The sequence below is a fragment of the Cladophialophora yegresii genome (assembly GCF_000585515.1).
Source record: "Cladophialophora yegresii CBS 114405 chromosome Unknown aczIN-supercont1.7, whole genome shotgun sequence".
In the NCBI taxonomy this organism is placed as follows: Eukaryota; Fungi; Ascomycota; class Eurotiomycetes; order Chaetothyriales; family Herpotrichiellaceae; genus Cladophialophora; species Cladophialophora yegresii.
This window is the reverse complement of record NW_006913051.1, coordinates 2,045,484-2,062,802: the sequence shown is the minus strand read 5'-3', so window position 1 is coordinate 2,062,802 and position 17,319 is coordinate 2,045,484. Positions and strand designations below refer to the sequence as shown.

Here is a 17,319-nt window from a genome sequence, read left to right as displayed (position 1 = left end):
AACGCCAAAGTTCCCCGCCCTCGAGTTACACTGCGTCCGCTGACTGTGCGACATGGTCTTTCTGCACAGCTTCACGCTGGGTTGTTGCCACAATCCAGACCCCAATACGTGTCCTCGGACACAGGTTGGCCTCATGATTGCATTGTCCCCTCTTTCTCGACCACTGAAGTGGAAAACAGCTTGGACACAAGTTCCCGCCTCCCCCCTACTCTGCCATGACGCTGGAAGGCTCACGACCCCCCTATTCTGCGCGCACGCCCTCGTCATCAGCATGATCACTCTCTTCCACGGACGGATCCCGAGCCAAGTCACTTGATGAGGCAACGCAACGCAACACGAGGCACCGTGAGCAAAGCAACCAAGACTGTCCCTCAATTTGCTCTCTGTATCTCTCCAGCGTGATAATCCTAAGTAATGAGACAACGTAACGGTAAGGGCACCGTGACCCTACCCGACGAGTCTGTCCGCCTTTCTCCTATCTGTATCCCTCCAGCGCGATCATTTTAAGTGGGCGGTACAATGCAACATGAGGCACCGTGACCCAACCCAGTCCAACGAGACTGTCCTTTTACCTTGTGCCTATATCCCTCCAGCGCGATGATTTAGCTCCGCTGAATATCGTTGTTACGCTTATGCTTGTTTGCTATGTTCATCGTGTTCGTTATATCGCTTACTTTATCATTTGTTTGCTCGCTATATTCGCGAGACACCTCGTCTCAATACTCAATGCTCAATGCTCAGCACTGAGGTCGCCTAACGCCTGGACCTGACGGCCGATGGAATAGATACCTCCCTAACGAATCTAATATATCTCATTCGTCATTCACGATAATTCGGTGTCCCTTAGAATTCTAGTATAGCGTGACATGACACGATATACGATGATAGATCACGGTGTTCTATAATATACCACGATGCAGCACGATAAGGACAGCAATTTCCCGATACATAATATTTTGAAGCACGGGAAACGTCCTCTTCAATGTGATCATTGATATTGTAAGCCTTTACTATCGCGAATACTATGGTTATTGTTATCACCATCGCACTCTCCGACTTATCACCGCCATTACAATCATCGTTTTACCATCGCTATTACCATCATCATCATCATCATCACCCCGGCCGCTATCATCGTGAACTGCATATCTCAGAAGGGCTCGCGTCTGTCTACAATGTCTAGAGGGTCTGCAGAACGTACGCTGTGCACATGCGTCATATGTCTGCTTGCCCTCGACCTTTTCGAGCCGCCATCGCCATCGTTATCAACCCCCCTCCGCTACCATCGTCGACTGCAGATCTCAAAGGGCGCACGTCTGCACTATTCAGAACGTCTGTCGAACGCACGCCGTGCACATATGTCAAATACCTGCTTCCCATCACCCTTTTCATGCTCAATTCCCCGGTCCTTTCACTGCAATCTTCTTCACCCACACTCTGAACTTCTCCTCCACTCTCCCCGTCACCCCAGTAGGCCCGACCACGTCCTTCTGCAAACTTTCCGAGCGGTCGAAGAGGCCCCAGTCGCCCAGCGCTTCGAGGGTCTGCTCCATCGACTCGTCCTCCTGGCGTCGATAGCCTTCGTTGGCCACGCCGGGCAGGAAGGCAAAGTACCAGGCGAGGAAGACGTCCTTGGCATCACGGTTCGCGTAGATTGCGCAGCTGAAGGTCCGGGCCTCGATCTCGTCGCGTGAGATTTCGGTGGTGACGGCGTCTCTAGTGGTGGGTCTCGCTGTCGCTGTCTCCGGCGAGGGGCTAACGCCAAAGAGATCCTCGTACCCTTCGAACTCGGGTTCGAGCCTGGTCTCCTTCGCCTTCTCGGCAGCCTGCTCGGTGGCTTCCTCGTCTTCGGTGAGGACCGGAGTAACGGTCTTCTCCCAGTAGACTTTGTAGGTGAAGCGTTCGACGACGGCGTGCCGTCGCTTCGCCTGTTTGAACCGTTTCTCGCCAAGATGGACAAGCTCTTTCTCGATCCAGACTCTCGCTTCGTGATCCACATCTGTGCCCACCATAAGATGCTGTTCTAGCAACCCGTCTCGGTAGACCGTGTTGCACGACCAATTGCCAGCGTCAAAGACCGTGCCGGCAGGGAGCTGGCCTTGAATACTGATAATGTGCTCGCGAACTCTCTTTTCCGCTCGTTCCTTGTCATAGGTCGCTGTAATGCGGTAGTGGTCGGCATCTTCATAGTCTGCGAAGCCCCGGAAGGCTCCCCAGACAATGTACTTGCAAATGCGTCGGTCACCGTCTTCGTCATCGTCGCTGGAGGAGGCCGTGGTGTCCACATCGCTGTCACTGTCCAACGCCACAGCTGTGGCCTTGTCCTCGATGATACCCGGGTCTGCAATCTGTGCCAGCTTCTTCGCTCTGTTGAGTTGCATTTGTCTCAAAAGCTCCGGGTCAAACGATTGGCGTGACTTTAATTGCCCCGGGGCTTGGTGGGCCTGTTCTTGTCGTTGTGATACGTGGGTGCCGGCTTCTCTTTGGCGAGCATCTTCAAGGCTGTTGATCTCGTTGATGTCCTGTTCAAGATGGGCTCTTCCGACGTCCAATCCAGCGCCCAAGACAAACTCAGCTCCGTCCTCTTCTTCACTGTCGCTGTCTTCCTGCCTCTGTTGCTCGATACGCCCAATTTCTGCTTGAGTCTCCGCGACCTGATTCTGGATATCGGCAATTTCTGGAGTGTCGACGGTCTCGAAGAGCTTGAGTTGTACCCGCAACTTCTCCTCTAGTCTGGCCTGGCGGTCGTACTGTGCTTGCCTTCTGTTCTCAGTCGCATTGCCGCTTCGTTTCAATGCCGTTTTGGGCTTGGAGGGGCAGGGACTTTCGTTGGGGAAGGAGTAGACGACATCCTGCTCCTGCTCGTCTGCAAAACGTACTTGCTTTTTTGTAGAGGTTACTTCCCTCTTTCTGGATGGTTTGCGGGTATCTTTTCCTGATCTGCGAAGGTCTCCCCAGTAGTCAATGACCTTCTGGATTTTGGGTAGCTCATTGTGTATAAAGTCGACCTGCTCCGGGCGAAACGTACGTCTCATCTCCGTGATGATGGCGGCTTCGGTCGGCTCCGGTTGATGTCTTGCGGCCTTGTCAATTCTGCGCTTGATGTTGTCACGAATATCTTGGATGCGCTTTCTCCTTGCCTTGCCAGACTTGTTTTGGTCAACGACGAGACCAATATACTTCCCGATATCAAAGAGCTCATCCGTTTCGGTTTGCATGGTGCGATCTGTGAGCTCTCTGTTAGTAAAGCAGAGTAGTTGTGCGAATTCCCAGAATACGCTGCCGATGGTATCTAGATCTCGCTTTCTTTCTTTAGCTGTTTCGTGCTGTACGACCACTTCCTTCTCAGTCTCTTTTAGCTGACCAAAGTTCTTGGGAAGCGTTAAGTCCTTGATTGCTGGTGTCCTGGAGAACGCTGGTGCGAATGTAGGTCGTTCCGGGCGTAGAGTATTGTTTTCGAGAAGCGCCTCTTTCGCCGTTGCCACTTGAACTTTAGAGATGGGCTGGTTCTTTGGCTTGTAGGTAACGCTAGTATCTTCATAAAGGCACTGGTTGCTGTCGTTCTTGAGATCATCTTGAGCCTTTTTCTTGGCAGCCAGGAGCTCGAAACCGGACAGAGGCCGACGCTGCACTGTACTTCTAGTTTCTTGAGATGGCCTATTCATAACAGCCTCACCCTCTTCATCATCATAGTTCTCGCTGATATCGCGGGAGTTTGAGATGCGGTCAATTAGGCTTCGAGAAATCTGTTTCTTAGCCGTACGTAGACGCTGCTCTCGGTCCTCCAGATCCTTCCGGCTTTGGGACAATAGGTGGCTATCCGAGAGGGATCCAGAAGAGAGATGTCGACCTCGACTGTCCGGAGCACGTGGCTTGTGGTCATAATCAGATAAGCGACGGCTTTGCGTTCGATATTGCTCAGCAGCCTCAGGTGATAGAGGGTTTGGTCCAGATATGTGGCGAGGGGTTCTATTGGAATCAGAGGTCAGTTGATGCTTGTGTGTAAGGTGTCATCCACATACTGAGTAGTCTCTTGTACTTTCGGCTGTACACGTTTCGAGTCCTTCGTAGCGTGCTCTTGGGCAACGTCGAGGAGACTCTCCATTTGTACATCGCCATCTTTGTCTAAGAACAAATCGCTCGCAGAACTGTCCTCGGCGTGGCCATCCGAGAATGTCTTTCCATGTTCGGAGCTGGAGCAGCTGCGGTCTGGTAGCTCGAGGAGACCGCGTCGCTGCAAAGCTTTCTCGCGTAGCTTTCTGCTACGCTCTGCACCTGCTTCTTGCTCTTTGAGCATGCACTCACGAGCCTGCTTAAGAAGTAAGTCGTCCTCACGCAATTCAGTAGGAGATGCTTCATCAACCTTGGTTGACTGTAACGATGATCGGTGGTCATGGACTCTCGCCAGCAATATCATGCGACGTTCCTCCTGTTGTTGGACTGTTTCGCCCTCGGTTGGGTTCCCCATACGGAGTATCTCTGACCATAAGCCTTCGTCTTCGTGGTCCGAATCTTGGTAGAGACAAGATCCTGGATGCGGATCTGGAAGCAACCACTCCTCATCGCAGGTGAGCTCAACGCCATCAGGATGCGGGTTGAAAAATCCATACTCTGACTTTTTGTCACCATTCGAGAATAGAGATATCTCTTTGGGTTGACCCGTCGAATATTTCCCAATGCTGTTGACGTTCCCGATAGCAATCTCAATTGATCGTGCAGTGGGCACGAGCCGTCGCTTCTGCTTTGGCTTGGACACTGAAAGAGTTTTGGAAGGAGCGGTGGCTTGAACAAGCGGAAGGACTGAAACTATGCGAGGGTCACCGGAGTTAGACGCTGATAGATCTTTTGGAGGCGGCGAGCTTCTGATATTTGGATTGATGTGGGCGTCCTCTGGTGCAAAACCCGTGTCCGGGTCTGAAGAGCTTGTGTCGCTGTCGTATATTGCCAGAGAGCCAATATCGCTCTCAGACTGAGGCGGCTCACCGATCTGACAAGACTCATATATTTCGTCAGAGAGATCCATGCGTGCCCATCTGGCAATTCTTGCAGCTTGTGATTTCACGGTTTCCCTGCTTTCGACTGGTGGAAGAGGTCTAGAATGAGTAGACAGTTTGGAGGCTGAGGTCTTCCGCACGACGCAAGTCACCGGCGGTGATGCCTGGTGTGGCGGGAGGGAAGCTGGAACCACCGACTCTAGACGAGATGAAGATAGAGCTGTTAGAGTCGATCCTTGGCGTCGAACGGCGGGAGATACGCTGGGCGAGCTTTGAGCCGACGAGTTAGCAACTTTCTGCAGGGACCGGTAGCGTGCTGAGATTGGTGATGCGTGGCTCGGAGTATTAGTTGACAAAGTGGCAGGCGAGGGCCGTTGCTGCCCGACAGGCCGAGTTGAAGCTGGCTCGGGCTCATCAGGAGGGAGACCAAGCCCATTGTCGATCTTGGAGGTGTTGGCGCCCATTGTTGTGAGACACTGACTGAGATTCGAGGTCGAGAGGAAGGTGCGAACCATAGCGCTGAGCAGCTTCTCCCTGCCGATGGAGAGAGGGCAGACGCTGGTAAGTGCTCGAGGGAATGACTGCCAATTGCAGCAAGAGGGCGAAAACAGGTACGCAAGATTCCGGGTGAGTGAATCGATGGTGACGGGTCGATGAAGATGTCACTCCCGGACAGAATCCTCGAAAAGATGATGTTTCCTGAGGCTGAATTGATACCCGGCGAACATGTGAGTGAAAGAGCTCTCGGAGATGACACTGCGCCGCGCTTTCGAGCACACCAGGTGCCCAGGAACAGAATCTGCGATCGCGATCGTCTTGTCATCGAAGAACGGAATAAAGTGTAAGGAACGAAAGTCGCTGAGCAGTGGCCGCCGACAATACGAGGTGAACGCAAGTCGCCACAAGATGAAGCTCGCAACTGACCGGCGCAACGAATGTCCAGATGTCAGATGTCCAGCGGCTCGAATCAGAAGTAAGAGATGATGAAAGAAGGAAACCAAATCCTTGCCCAGCATGAAGTCGAGGGCTTCTTGTAGCTGAACGGATCTGGCGACAGCGGCCGAGCCTGCTGTGCAAAGCACCAAGAGAGGAGATACCGAAAGAAACGAATCAAGTGGTTCGTCAAAAAAAAAAAGGAATGAAAGAGAGGAGAGGGCTGAGACGACTGCGTTCCATCAAGGAATCCTTTATAGGGAGGAAGGAGACGTCCACCACGCCAGAGCCCCTCCGTCACTTAGACTTCGGACGTTACCAAGGTAAATATAGGGTGACGATCCGTAAAGTCCAGACACTGGTACTTGGCTTCAGAGGCCGCGGTGTTTGGAGGGCGGGTGGTAGGAAGAAGATTGCGGAAAGCCATTCTGAAGCTTGGGGCTTGGGAGTGCAGACCCCTTCACTGCCGTAAAGCGCGGAACACTCGCGGTCATCAAGCAAGGACATTGGAGAGGAGGTTATGAGTCTGCAGTTGTGAGCGGAAATCGAGGGAGCGCACCTTCCTGTGAAGCATCATCATTCTTACAATGATGCATGCATTGACGAAATATTCAAGACCAGACAAAACAGGGGGAGACATCCTAATATTGTTGTCAAGTTGCAACGGTGTTGGGACCAGTTAGATTTGATCCACCAGTACTTTCGCTGTGAATGGGAGTTCACAGAACAAGAGAGGGAGCCGTCGATGGCTGTCACTTGCACCAGCGCTTCCATGGCGACCTGTCCTGTGCGTGGTGCGAGTGTCCGACAGTCGGGTCATTTTCAGACGCCTGACCACGAAGTCTGTGCAGCGAACTCAGCAAGCAGCCACTTCAGGCGTTCCAAAGGCACAGGATGGGAGGAAGTTCTGGGAGGCTAATCAAAGCCTGTGGCAGAGAGGGAGCAAGCTCGACTCCGGAAAGATGGATGTCTGCGGTTGTCAAACATGCCAAGAAAGAAGTCACGTGTGAGGCTGAACGGCCCGCGGACAAGGCTGGGCGCAAGAGATCGTGACAACTTATTAACTCACTAGATACTACATAAATCGGGCGCGGTTCCCCCGGGCGAGCACATACACATAATCCTGCAAGAACAGCCCGGCTTACCACTGCTTCCTCACTATGTCCAAGCATCGTCATGACCAAGATTCTTATGCCTGGAAATCCATTATGGCTGGTAAACCACATCGGACCCTACACACCGATTGCAAACGAAGAGATTCGTTGGATCCTTGGCCCTCTTGATCTTGAGTAGTCGGTCATAGTTTGATCCCCAGAAGACCTTTTGCCATGCAGGCTCGTATCTGCGGACCTCCCAATCAGTAAAACAAGAAGACTCCAGGTTCTCACAAACCAAAGAATGGTGCGGGCGACACTTACGGATTTGCCTCGTTGATGTAAGTTCCTCCATCCGCGCCGGCAATCTTGGCCCATCGATTGCTCATCTCAACCAGGTGGAGCTTCTTCCTGTGCTTCTCACCTTCGGAGGCATCATCCTCCCAATTGGTACCAAAGCTCATGACAGCCCGACTGTCTCGCCACGACGGGTGGACGGATGTATCGTTTCGAGTCGCTGAATTGACCTTGCCGACTGGACACGATGTTAGAACGCATCAAGGGGAGATATCGTCGCGGGAGAACCCACTAAAGTTGAAACTAGGATAGTTTTCAGCCCCGTACTCCATCATCATGTCAATGATCTGGTCCGGTTTGTTCAGTGCCATATCTGTGGTAAGCAAGCGGGACGAGTCCATGACGTTCTGTGCAATGTTTGGATCCTGCAGGAACGCGTCACAGAAATCAATCCAACGCGGAAACGTAAAGTTCACCATGAAGAAGCTCGTTCCGTCGAGCTGAGCTAGCTCCCGAAACGGTGCGGTCCCTCGTAGGAGCTCCTCTTCAGTACCGCTGGGACGCACGAAGATGGCAGAAAACCCGTTAGATAAGTATCCATACCCAGTATACCCGGCGTCTGTTATGTTCACCAAGGCGCCAAGAGATCCCTCCAGGATAGGACGAAGCGACGAGTTGGTTGTAGCGTTGAGTTGAAACGCTGCAACCTGGATGTGGCCGGGTTCCACATGAGTACGATAAGTCACCGATGTGATCACCTGCTGCATGTCAGTCCTAGTCCCAAACACACGGTCGTGGTGAGTACAAACGCCCCAGGCGCTTCCGCCGCCACCACGTAAGGCCCAAAAGTAGTCAGGGTCGGTGTACTGATTGACCGTGACGTGCTTGCCTCGAGCGTTGACCAGAGTCACCTCAAGAATATCTATCAATATGCAGTCAGCACTCAAGCGTACAATGCGCGTGCGGGTCGCTGCTGACTGTCGACACCCAAGCCGTATATATGTGACCAGGCGGAGTGGCCGCCACCGGTGAGCCACCCACCGGCAGCGCCGACTGTTCTGGCTTGACCCCCGACGACAATGACATGCCGTTCGGAGGCAGCTCGATAGACATCTATCCCCGTTAGCGACGATACAACTGAGTACATAGTATTACGCAGCCAGGGTTGTCTCACCGAGCCATTGCTCTCCAGCCTGTAATGTGACAGCAGGGATTCCTTTAGTTCCCTGAGGAGCACCTTCCACAACATAATTATCTGTCCACCGTCTTCCTTTGAGGCGATGGGTCCAGATGGAGAAAGCACCTTGGCCACTAGAGCGACCGAGGCTGGAGGACGGTTAACCCAGCTCCGTTGATGTACTGTGTAGTGAGACAACATACTGATCATGACCAGTGTTCTTCACAACAAGATACAACTCCTTCTCGCTGGCAAATTTCACCGCAGCTTGGATATCTGCCACGGAGGTCGCCGCCACGGAATAGTGTGGGACTGGAGTGAGTGTCAGCGTCCCAGACCTTGATGCGACTCTCCTTCTCAACTTACCAAGACCGGGTTGGCAGGGTGCGTCTCGGGATGAGTTGATGAAGCACTGGTGGTTTCCCAGCTCCCACACAATAGCAGTGTATGCACCGGTCTGATTTGTCCTCCAGAAGCTGTTGTCCCATTCCTCTTTCGCCGTTTCGCAGAGCTCGGAGTTGAAGGTCGACCCGTGGCACACCGCTGCTGATGGGAACGTCTGCACGAGACGGCCTGAGATGCTGTTGTTGAAACTCTGCCAGGTCTGTTCGTCAGGCCAACAACTGTCACCAGACTTACATCTCTTGCGCGATGGCGGCGAAGCGCAACTTAGAGCCGCCAGCAGAAAGAGAACGAAGTATTTGTACATGTTAGGATATCGAGCAGTAGGCGAAGGGGCGGTAGCGTCATCTGAGATTAGGGAAGAGAAATGGATTGATCTATATGTAGTAGTTCATTACATTGACCGTCTTACCTGTAAATCGCCTCTCGAGGCGTCGGATCCAACACGACTGGTCGGCAACAGGATACGTGATGCCGAATCTCCCGACGACGTTGTTGGCACAAAGCCGTTCTTGCTCGTACTGGAGGATATCCAGATCTACGGAATATTCGGCAGTGGGAATGGAGTAATGCCACCCAGTCGATGTGCAGGAATGATAGGGATTCCCAGCTGTCTGGAGTCAGCCTTGCGACAGCCTCGCTCGCCAAGCAGACGACGCAAGCTTGGCGATATCTTTAGAACGCGAATACGAGAGGCTCAGAACTTCGTAATTTGATACTGGCTGTGATGCTGGGGAATGCAGATGACGTTACTAGGTACATCTGCTCACCAGATTCTGGAACGAAGGCGACGGACTCGTAGGAGAGTGGAAGGGAGGACGGGAAGCGATACTTGACTACGCAATACGACAATCCTTCGCTAGACTTTCCGTCGGCAGACTTTCTCCATCTCTGACGCGTCTCAATTTGTCGACGCGTCTACTACACAGTAGTGCCTTGGAACCCACTACCCACCCACCCCGTTCCTCCGCGATCAGGCCCAACTATGGCTTCCACCTTCGAGCCTCAACCTCTAGGAGCGCCGCTCAACGACGATGCTCTTGGCCATCTCAGAGATCTAGTCCCTCAGCCACAGCTGCGTACCGCCCTTGAGCGCGACCGCCACGTGCCGACCAAGCGATGCCTTCAATCCAGGGATCTGCTAAGAAAGGCTGCCGAAACCTTAGCCGACATTACCGGTGACCTGAATCAAGGAGCCAACAAGTCCAAGACTCGGCACTTGAGACTGAAAGCGCGCCGACAGAAGGAGAGGGCGGAGGCGCACGCCGAAGACGATGGTGAGGCGGCTGGGGCTGACGCTGAGACGGATGCCCGATATGAGGAATTCCAACGAAAGACCGAAGAGCTGACCAAGAAGATGGACATGAGTATCCGTGGCATCATCGACGACCTGAATTGGCTTGCCGAGTATCCTGACATCCTCAAGGCCGTAACTGAGAAGGCCCAAGACTCCGCCGAGGAGCAGCGAAGGAATTTTGATGGAAGAGACACGACTTCATCAAGGCGGAAGAGGAGACAGCAACGGACCTCAGAAGAAGGAGGCGAGGATGACGCAACGGTGGACGGCGACGAGGAAGAGGAAGAGGAGGAGCCTGTCGGTCGCTCTCGTCGCGCGCAAGAACCACCCACCCTCGACCCATCTGAGACACCACATGTCCAACTCTCGATCGCGCTCGAGGATCAAGGCCGGCGGTGGACCTCGCAGAGCCTGACAGATCGATACGCCCGTGACAACTACTATAAAGGTTGGAAAGGTTCCCTCTGGGATGGACAAAACCCGGGTGACAACCCGCCACCTATGCCCCATGAGACGTTCTGGTTCGCGGTCGAAGAAGGCCGCTCAGCCACAGTTTCCTTTTCATCCACATCGCAAGGTCGCCAGCGCGGCGCACACTCCGCCACAGAATCAGGCGAGGAAGAAGAAGACGAGCTCGAAATCTCGGCCGAAAACACCCGGATACGGTGTCCTCTCACCCTCCTGCCCTACAAAGAACCAATGACATCGCGAACCTGCAACCACAGCTACGAGAAGACGGCTATACTAGAACTGCTTGCCAACTGCCGTACACAACCCAAGAAAGTCAAATGTCCCGACACGGGGTGTAACGCGGATATCAATGGCGAGGAAGACCTCTACGAGAATCAGCTGCTCAAGCGACGGGTTGCACGGATCTTGGCGCGGCAGATGCAGAGGAATGCTCCGGCGACGAGCGATATCGACGATGACGACGATGACGATGAAGTGGTCAAAGGAACACAGCGAAAACCGGTAGGGTTAGGGTCAAGTCCTGTGACGCCAGCCAGCGGACGGAGGAACGTTAAGAACGAGAAAGCCCCGGCCTCACGTGCTGGAGGACGAGAGAGCGTAATTCCAGATTCGCAATTCGATGGCATGGCGGACATTCCACAGCACGAGTCGCCGAGGCGTCAGGCCCCCGCGTCGAGGCCGCCTCGCAGCACGCAGGTTCTGGACCTGGAGGATGATGACTGAAGGTCTTCTTACGAGAAAGCACATTGGTGATGACTTTATGACAAGAGTCGACGACCGGAACAAGACAAGCTCAGGCAGAGGATCGTCGAGGCCTCACCGTCATGGTGGGCCATTCCACAAACTAAATGTCTGAGTGAGGAGCTTTGATATGTATATTGATCATCAACCACGCTCCTGGGGAAGCAGGGAGCAGAGAAGCAAAGGCCTTGAAGGAACACCCGCCAAACATCCGTTTCACCCTCGTCCTCACGCTCGTTCTCACCCTCGTCCTCACTCTCACTATCACCCTTGGTCTCACACTAACTCTCTGATGTCCTGACCCTTCCGAATGCACTGTATGCACGACACCCTCAAGCTAGTCATCCAATGGATACTCCGTACTCCGTAATCCGTACCAAAAACAGATCGCTACCATTCCCTCCTCGTCCGCTTTGCCAACCACCTCCGCTTCTCGCATCCAGCCGCCCTCAAACAGACCTACTGTAAGTCACACAACACAATCAAGGATTCATCTTCGGTGAGCCAGTTTCGTGGCCTGTCCTCTTCCGTCGCACTCACACTATCCTATCCTATTGCCAGCCTACACCCTCGGTGAGACCACGTTGTGACTTTCCCTCCGAGTGACCCTCTGACGTGCCAAGAGGACGAATTTCAAGCGCGACCCGGTCCAACAGTACGGAGTGCCCAGTAGTCAACAAATCATATTCCATACCTCCACTGACTATCCTAAGTTATGCCTCCTTGGAGTCAAGTAAAAGCACCCGAACCAACCCTACGGCTGCACATCCCGGGGTTAGGTTGTGGAGGGGATAGAACGCGCTTGTGGACAGTCAAGCCACAAGATGAGCGATGGAGATGGAGATGGAGACCAAGCCATCGTCAAACCCAACCCACGGGAAATTTCAATGACTCTCGAGTCTCGTCAATCACGTTTCCATTCCGTTCCTCAATGGCGCACTAAATCGTGACCGCGAGGCATAATTAAAGGTCACCTGCACTTTCTGTCGCCCCTTACCCACACTTGAAGGCCTTTACGAGTACAAGAACTCCGTACACGTAAATCAAGAACCCGCGGAGCAGTGCGCGTCCATCCGTTCGTGAGGCAGAAGACCTGGAGGCAGAGCAATGTATAGTATGTCAATGCAGTCAATGCAGGCAGGCAGGCAGGTCTCTTACGACAGGGATGTACCGGTATCTGCACCTGCATGTAAGAGGAACCGGTTCCTAATGTGCGCGTGGCATGTCCAGTGTTCCTCGATGCTGCTCAGGAGTCAGGACAGGAGAAGCAGCATTGCTACAGGACTAAGAAACAGCAGGATGTTATTCCTTTGTTTTGCGGAGCAGAGAGGTCGAATGCTGCCAGGCACTTGCCGCTCGACGCTCGACGCTGTACGTATAACACCCTTCGGCGCAGTGTCTAACAGTAACTGGCATTTTGTAGCACGACTACCCCAGAGTCAATGTAAGAAAGGCAAGGGTTTATGAAGGTATCAATTTTTGCTACCATGACATATTGACTCCCGGCTTTCAGGCTGTCATGCAAAAGAATTTCCTCCACCTCCTGCTTCCCTCCTGCTTCCATCAAGCCCGTGACCCTGGCGAGCTCTAATCGTCGTCTGAATCGTAGTAGTCATCGTCCGGTAGCAGACTCCTGTACCGGCGGCTAGCCAGATCCTCCTCAAGGCCACCCTCGCTCTCGGGATCGATGTATCCTGTTGAAAAGTTAGTGCCTTCCCGCCAAGTGGGACCTAGGGACCAAAACTCACCATCGCCGCCTGCAAAACTCAGCGCCACCGGCAAAAACACCAAGGCATGGGTACTCGCAAAGATCACCAACGCCAGCCAAATCCGGAAGTAATAGATCTCGAAGATCTTGCTCCGGGTGAACGCCAGCACGACCACGCCCAAGAATTTGGTGATCGTAATCCCACTAAAGACACTGCCGCCGACGTTGACGAGTGCGGCCCAGGCCCGAATATCCTTGCCCCGGAATTTGTGCCTTGCTCGCTCCATGACGGACTTGCTGGGGAACATGAACGCGCGGGCAATGTGTGCGCAGAACTCGACACCAATGCCCACGCAAATGACGAGATTGACCAGTGACACGGCATTGAGTGAGACGCCAGCCACTGCCATGACACCGAGGATGTCGACCAGAATCATAATTACCGTCAATGCAACCACGGTACCCGTGAGCAGAGAGCCTAGCAGCAGCGAAGAGATGACGAAGATGATGGCGACTGCCACGCACAAAAGCGCGGCAGTCAAGCGGACGATGCTGCTGTATTGATCGAAGAAAATGTAATGTTTGCTGTAAGGAAATACGTCGATGTTGTGACGTGCTGAGATGTCGGCCGATATCCGCCTGGCAGCGGCGTACGAGTTGATAAAGTCGTCCTGGCCCTGTAAAGGAGTGTGGAAAGTACGGAAGTGGCTGGCCGGAATGTCGGTATGGTTACTGTCGATGACCACAGCATTCGAATATGCCGCTTGCCCTCCATTCGGACATTCTTCATCTGTGGGCGCGTGGATCCACTTCTGCGCGTACTTCACGAACTCGTCCCCTTCAGGCATTCCACCCAGGGTGATGTTCCATTCGTCCTCGCCGAAGCAGGTATTGCCATTGTCGTCTTGACAGCAGTCCGAGATGGGATTGAGCCAGTAGAAGAACTCATCGAACCAATTGGCCGTGGCAGCATTGATATAGCTGACATTGGGCCGCTTGGATTCTTGCTCGAGAACATAGGCCAGTGAATACTCATCGCATGTGGTGAAGCCGCCGCAGAGCTGTCGCTGATGCTCTCTATCCGTCACATTGACATGCCGAGTGACAAAGTATACTGGTGGTCCGGAGCCGAAGTAGTCATACAAATCGTTGAAGTACTGTATCATATACGAATCCTGAGGGATCGCAATGCGTTGGTCGAGTCCAAGCTGCACCATTGGGATAAGTGAAATTCCGGCAGCGAACAGAGTGACGAAGAAAGTCAGCACGAGCGTTTTGACTTTCTTGTCCAGCAGCTTTGGTGCATACACCTTTCTGATAAAACGCTGCAGCCAGCCCTCCTCGTCGCTGCCAAAGAAGTGACCACCGGGCATACCGGTCGAGTTGGCTCCTCTGACTGTCACGCACGGGAAGCAGTCTGCCCGAAGACTTTCGACCCTTCGTTGATTGAGCGCCAAGACAGAGACGAACATGGTGACTTGTAATACAGCATTGATGAATACGGCACCAGCCGCATACGCTGCAAAATTCTTGACTGCTGGCATACCGACGAACGCACCCATTGCGAAGGCAATGGTCTCGGTTGACGCCGACAGGAGAATGCTCGGGCCCATTCGTCCCAGAGATTTTGCGATACGCACGTCGATTTCTTCATCGGGATGACTGACATTGACGCGTTCGAACTCATGCACGATGAGAAAGATGTTGTCAACCCCAACAGCCAAGACCAAGAAGGGGATGACTTCGGCAATGATCAAAGTGACCTTGACCCCTGCCGCAGAAAACAGACCGACGGAGCCGGACACAGACATCAACACAATGACAATGCCTGCAACGCCGAGCGTGAATTTGGACTGGACGAAAGCATTCGCAGGGTTGCTCAGGAGCGACCTCAATGACAGAGTCGCTGACCCCAAGGCAAGCGAGGCGTAAATGAACATGACGACGTAGCTGATGGCGACAATCTTGGCGTCTGTATTGGTAGACTTGTTCAATTCCTCTTCGAGACTGATTTCGGTGTTGAAGGAAAGGCGGAGACCACGGGAGCTGGCGCTTCCTTGGGCAATCAGCAGCTCGTGCTTGAGAGCTCGCTCCCATTCTTCAGCCCTTGCTGCGGCTTCGGTGCCGGGCTGATCGTTGTTGACAACCCACGTCGTGATCAAGGCTTTCGCGTTGGCGACGTTCTCGATACCGTCATAGCCTCCCAGGACGCGGCCGGGCAGGAGTGGATCCATGAACTCTGGCAAGCATAGCTGGTCGCCTGGATGAGCTGCGCAATTCCGAATCTGCTCTTTCCAGTCACGGTCAAGGCCTGCGCCAAACCATCCGCTGACAGACTGCACAACGCACGCGGAGCCCGTTGGCTTGAAACAGACATCATCCAGCTTGACCCCATTCTCAGGCGATATCATGCGCGAAATGCGTTGTTCAACGTCAAACCACCAATCAAGGTTTTCGTAGCTCAAGACCGAACTGTTCGTCGAGGTATCGTTGACCAGAAATGCCTGCTCTGTCCTGTAGAACGGACCAAAGTGCTGGTCGAAGAAGGCCTTTTCCTGAGCTGCCTCCGATGAGGGACTGACCCACAGATTGACAGGATCTCTTTCGACTTCAAACCTGAGCCAGCCAAGACTGAGGAGTCCAACTATGACGATGTTCGTTCCAATGGTTAGGCCTGGATATCGTGCACAAAAACCGCCCAGCCTGTTGAAAGCGCGGTCGAAGATGTGGTTTAGATAGTAGTTCCTCTGCGGTCTGTCCAAAACTCCTGCATTGTGGACGAGTTCCCCCTCATCTTCATCATCACTCGGTGCTGCGTCCTGCAATAGTTGCATCCTCTCACTCTTCCATTGTTTGTGTCTCCGGTAAGCCACATGGCCAGAAATAGCAGCTATGAGAAGCAGAAGGCAGATGGAGTAGACAATGATAATGGCGAATGACAGACACGGGAGTTTGCCAACATGGCAATAGTCGACTGCACTGACAGGCTCCAGAGTCGGACAGACTGCTGGACAATCAACGCAGCTGCATCGGAAGTTGGGATCGGTATCGTTGCATGCATAGACTCGCGGGTCTGACGGTTTCATGCCCTCATCGTCACTATACCGTGGCTTCTCCGGGAAATTGATCTGGAACGGACTGCCGAGTAGTTTCTTGTCGCCCAGGAACTTCAGAAATTCCGTGTAGTTCGTCGCACCACCGCCAATGAAGCCCATTGCCTTGCCACCACTGGCGCCATTCTTGACCTCTTTGCAGCTGTCGTAGAAGCCGCTTTGGTATTCTTTCGACCATACATTGTCCAGCTCTGTAACGACGTCTTTCCCATTGGAGGCCTTGCCAGTTCCCGTGACGTTGACGAACAATGACTGATCCGGGGAACATGTGAATGTACAGAAGAGATTGAAGAAGTTCTCCTTGCAAGCGGGACACGAGGCGATGATCCTTTCTGCCAGTCTGAGATTCTTTTGGAGGGCGTCCACTTGCTCCTCTTCACAGCACACATCAGTGTCTTGCCACCTCGACCCGCAAAGGTTCACCAGCTTTTCGCGAACAGTATCTGAGGGAGCTGCAGCCTTGCCGTTGTCCGGACATGGCAGATCTGAGCCGAAGAAGCCCTGCTTCCCGCAATGGCCACGAATTGCGCACCGGCCGGTCTCGTGAAGAGCTGTAGGGGGAGACGAAGAGGCTAGAGGTAAAGAGCCGCCTGCTGCGACAGCTGCAAGGACGGTGGCCGCGAAGCGCATCGTGAGATGTGAGTGGTGAATCGTTCTGGTCAACGTCTCGGAGTGGCTAGTTTAATCTGTGCTTGTCGACCGCCGCTTCATATCATCCTGCAAAGATGGCAACCGGAGAATAGAAATCTGCACGATGCCTGCAGAAAGACAGTAATGAGCGCAGAAGATGACGGACGGCTTGTTTGTAGGGCGCGGTCGCAGGCACGGCGAAGGTGTGGACTTTGTAGTCACCCGCGGTGTCACGATCACGACGGCATGACGAGCGCTGTCGGGGCCTCGGAAACCCCAAATTGCCATTGTTCACTTGTCTGATTTGTTCACTCCCACGTCACCACAACCTGGCATTCGCCTTGGGCGCCTCTCACTTCCCACCTCCCCATGGCCCGTCGAGACCCAGCCACCATCATGAACCTTCTGCATTCTGGAACCCCAATACCAGTTCTTGCCAGGCTCCCAGGCCACTGGGCGCAT

At 53.5% G+C, this 17,319-nt stretch overlaps 4 protein-coding genes across 4 annotated transcripts; 1 reads left to right on the top strand and 3 right to left on the bottom strand.

The window, feature by feature from the left end:
- Nucleotides 1-1,394: 1,394 nt before the first annotated feature.
- On the bottom strand, nt 1,395-5,458 carry A1O7_09855 (uncharacterized protein; the record flags this gene model as incomplete). The annotated part of the gene is made up of 2 exons (XM_007763840.1): nt 1,395-3,969; nt 4,023-5,458. 2 exons carry the CDS (start codon nt 5,456-5,458, stop codon nt 1,395-1,397), a joined length of 4,011 nt encoding a protein of 1,336 aa, XP_007762030.1.
- Nucleotides 5,459-7,133: 1,675 nt separating this feature from the next.
- Nucleotides 7,134-9,204, bottom strand: A1O7_09854 (oxidoreductase; the record flags this gene model as incomplete). The annotated part of the gene is made up of 8 exons (XM_007763839.1): nt 7,134-7,269; nt 7,346-7,556; nt 7,611-8,076; nt 8,128-8,240; nt 8,297-8,431; nt 8,493-8,644; nt 8,699-8,807; nt 8,862-9,204. 8 exons carry the CDS (start codon nt 9,202-9,204, stop codon nt 7,134-7,136), a joined length of 1,665 nt encoding a protein of 554 aa, XP_007762029.1.
- A 678-nt stretch (nt 9,205-9,882) lies between these two features.
- On the top strand, nt 9,883-11,388 carry A1O7_09853 (uncharacterized protein; the record flags this gene model as incomplete). The annotated part of the gene is made up of 1 exon (XM_007763838.1): nt 9,883-11,388. One exon carries the CDS (start codon nt 9,883-9,885, stop codon nt 11,386-11,388), a length of 1,506 nt encoding a protein of 501 aa, XP_007762028.1.
- Nucleotides 11,389-12,993: 1,605 nt separating this feature from the next.
- A1O7_09852 (uncharacterized protein) lies at nt 12,994-16,857 on the bottom strand (the record flags this gene model as incomplete). Its single annotated transcript, XM_007763837.1, has 2 exons — nt 12,994-13,100; nt 13,155-16,857. The coding sequence occupies 2 exons, from the start codon at nt 16,855-16,857 to the stop codon at nt 12,994-12,996; spliced, it is 3,810 nt and encodes a 1,269-aa protein (XP_007762027.1).
- Between the last annotated feature and the right edge of the window lie 462 nt (nt 16,858-17,319).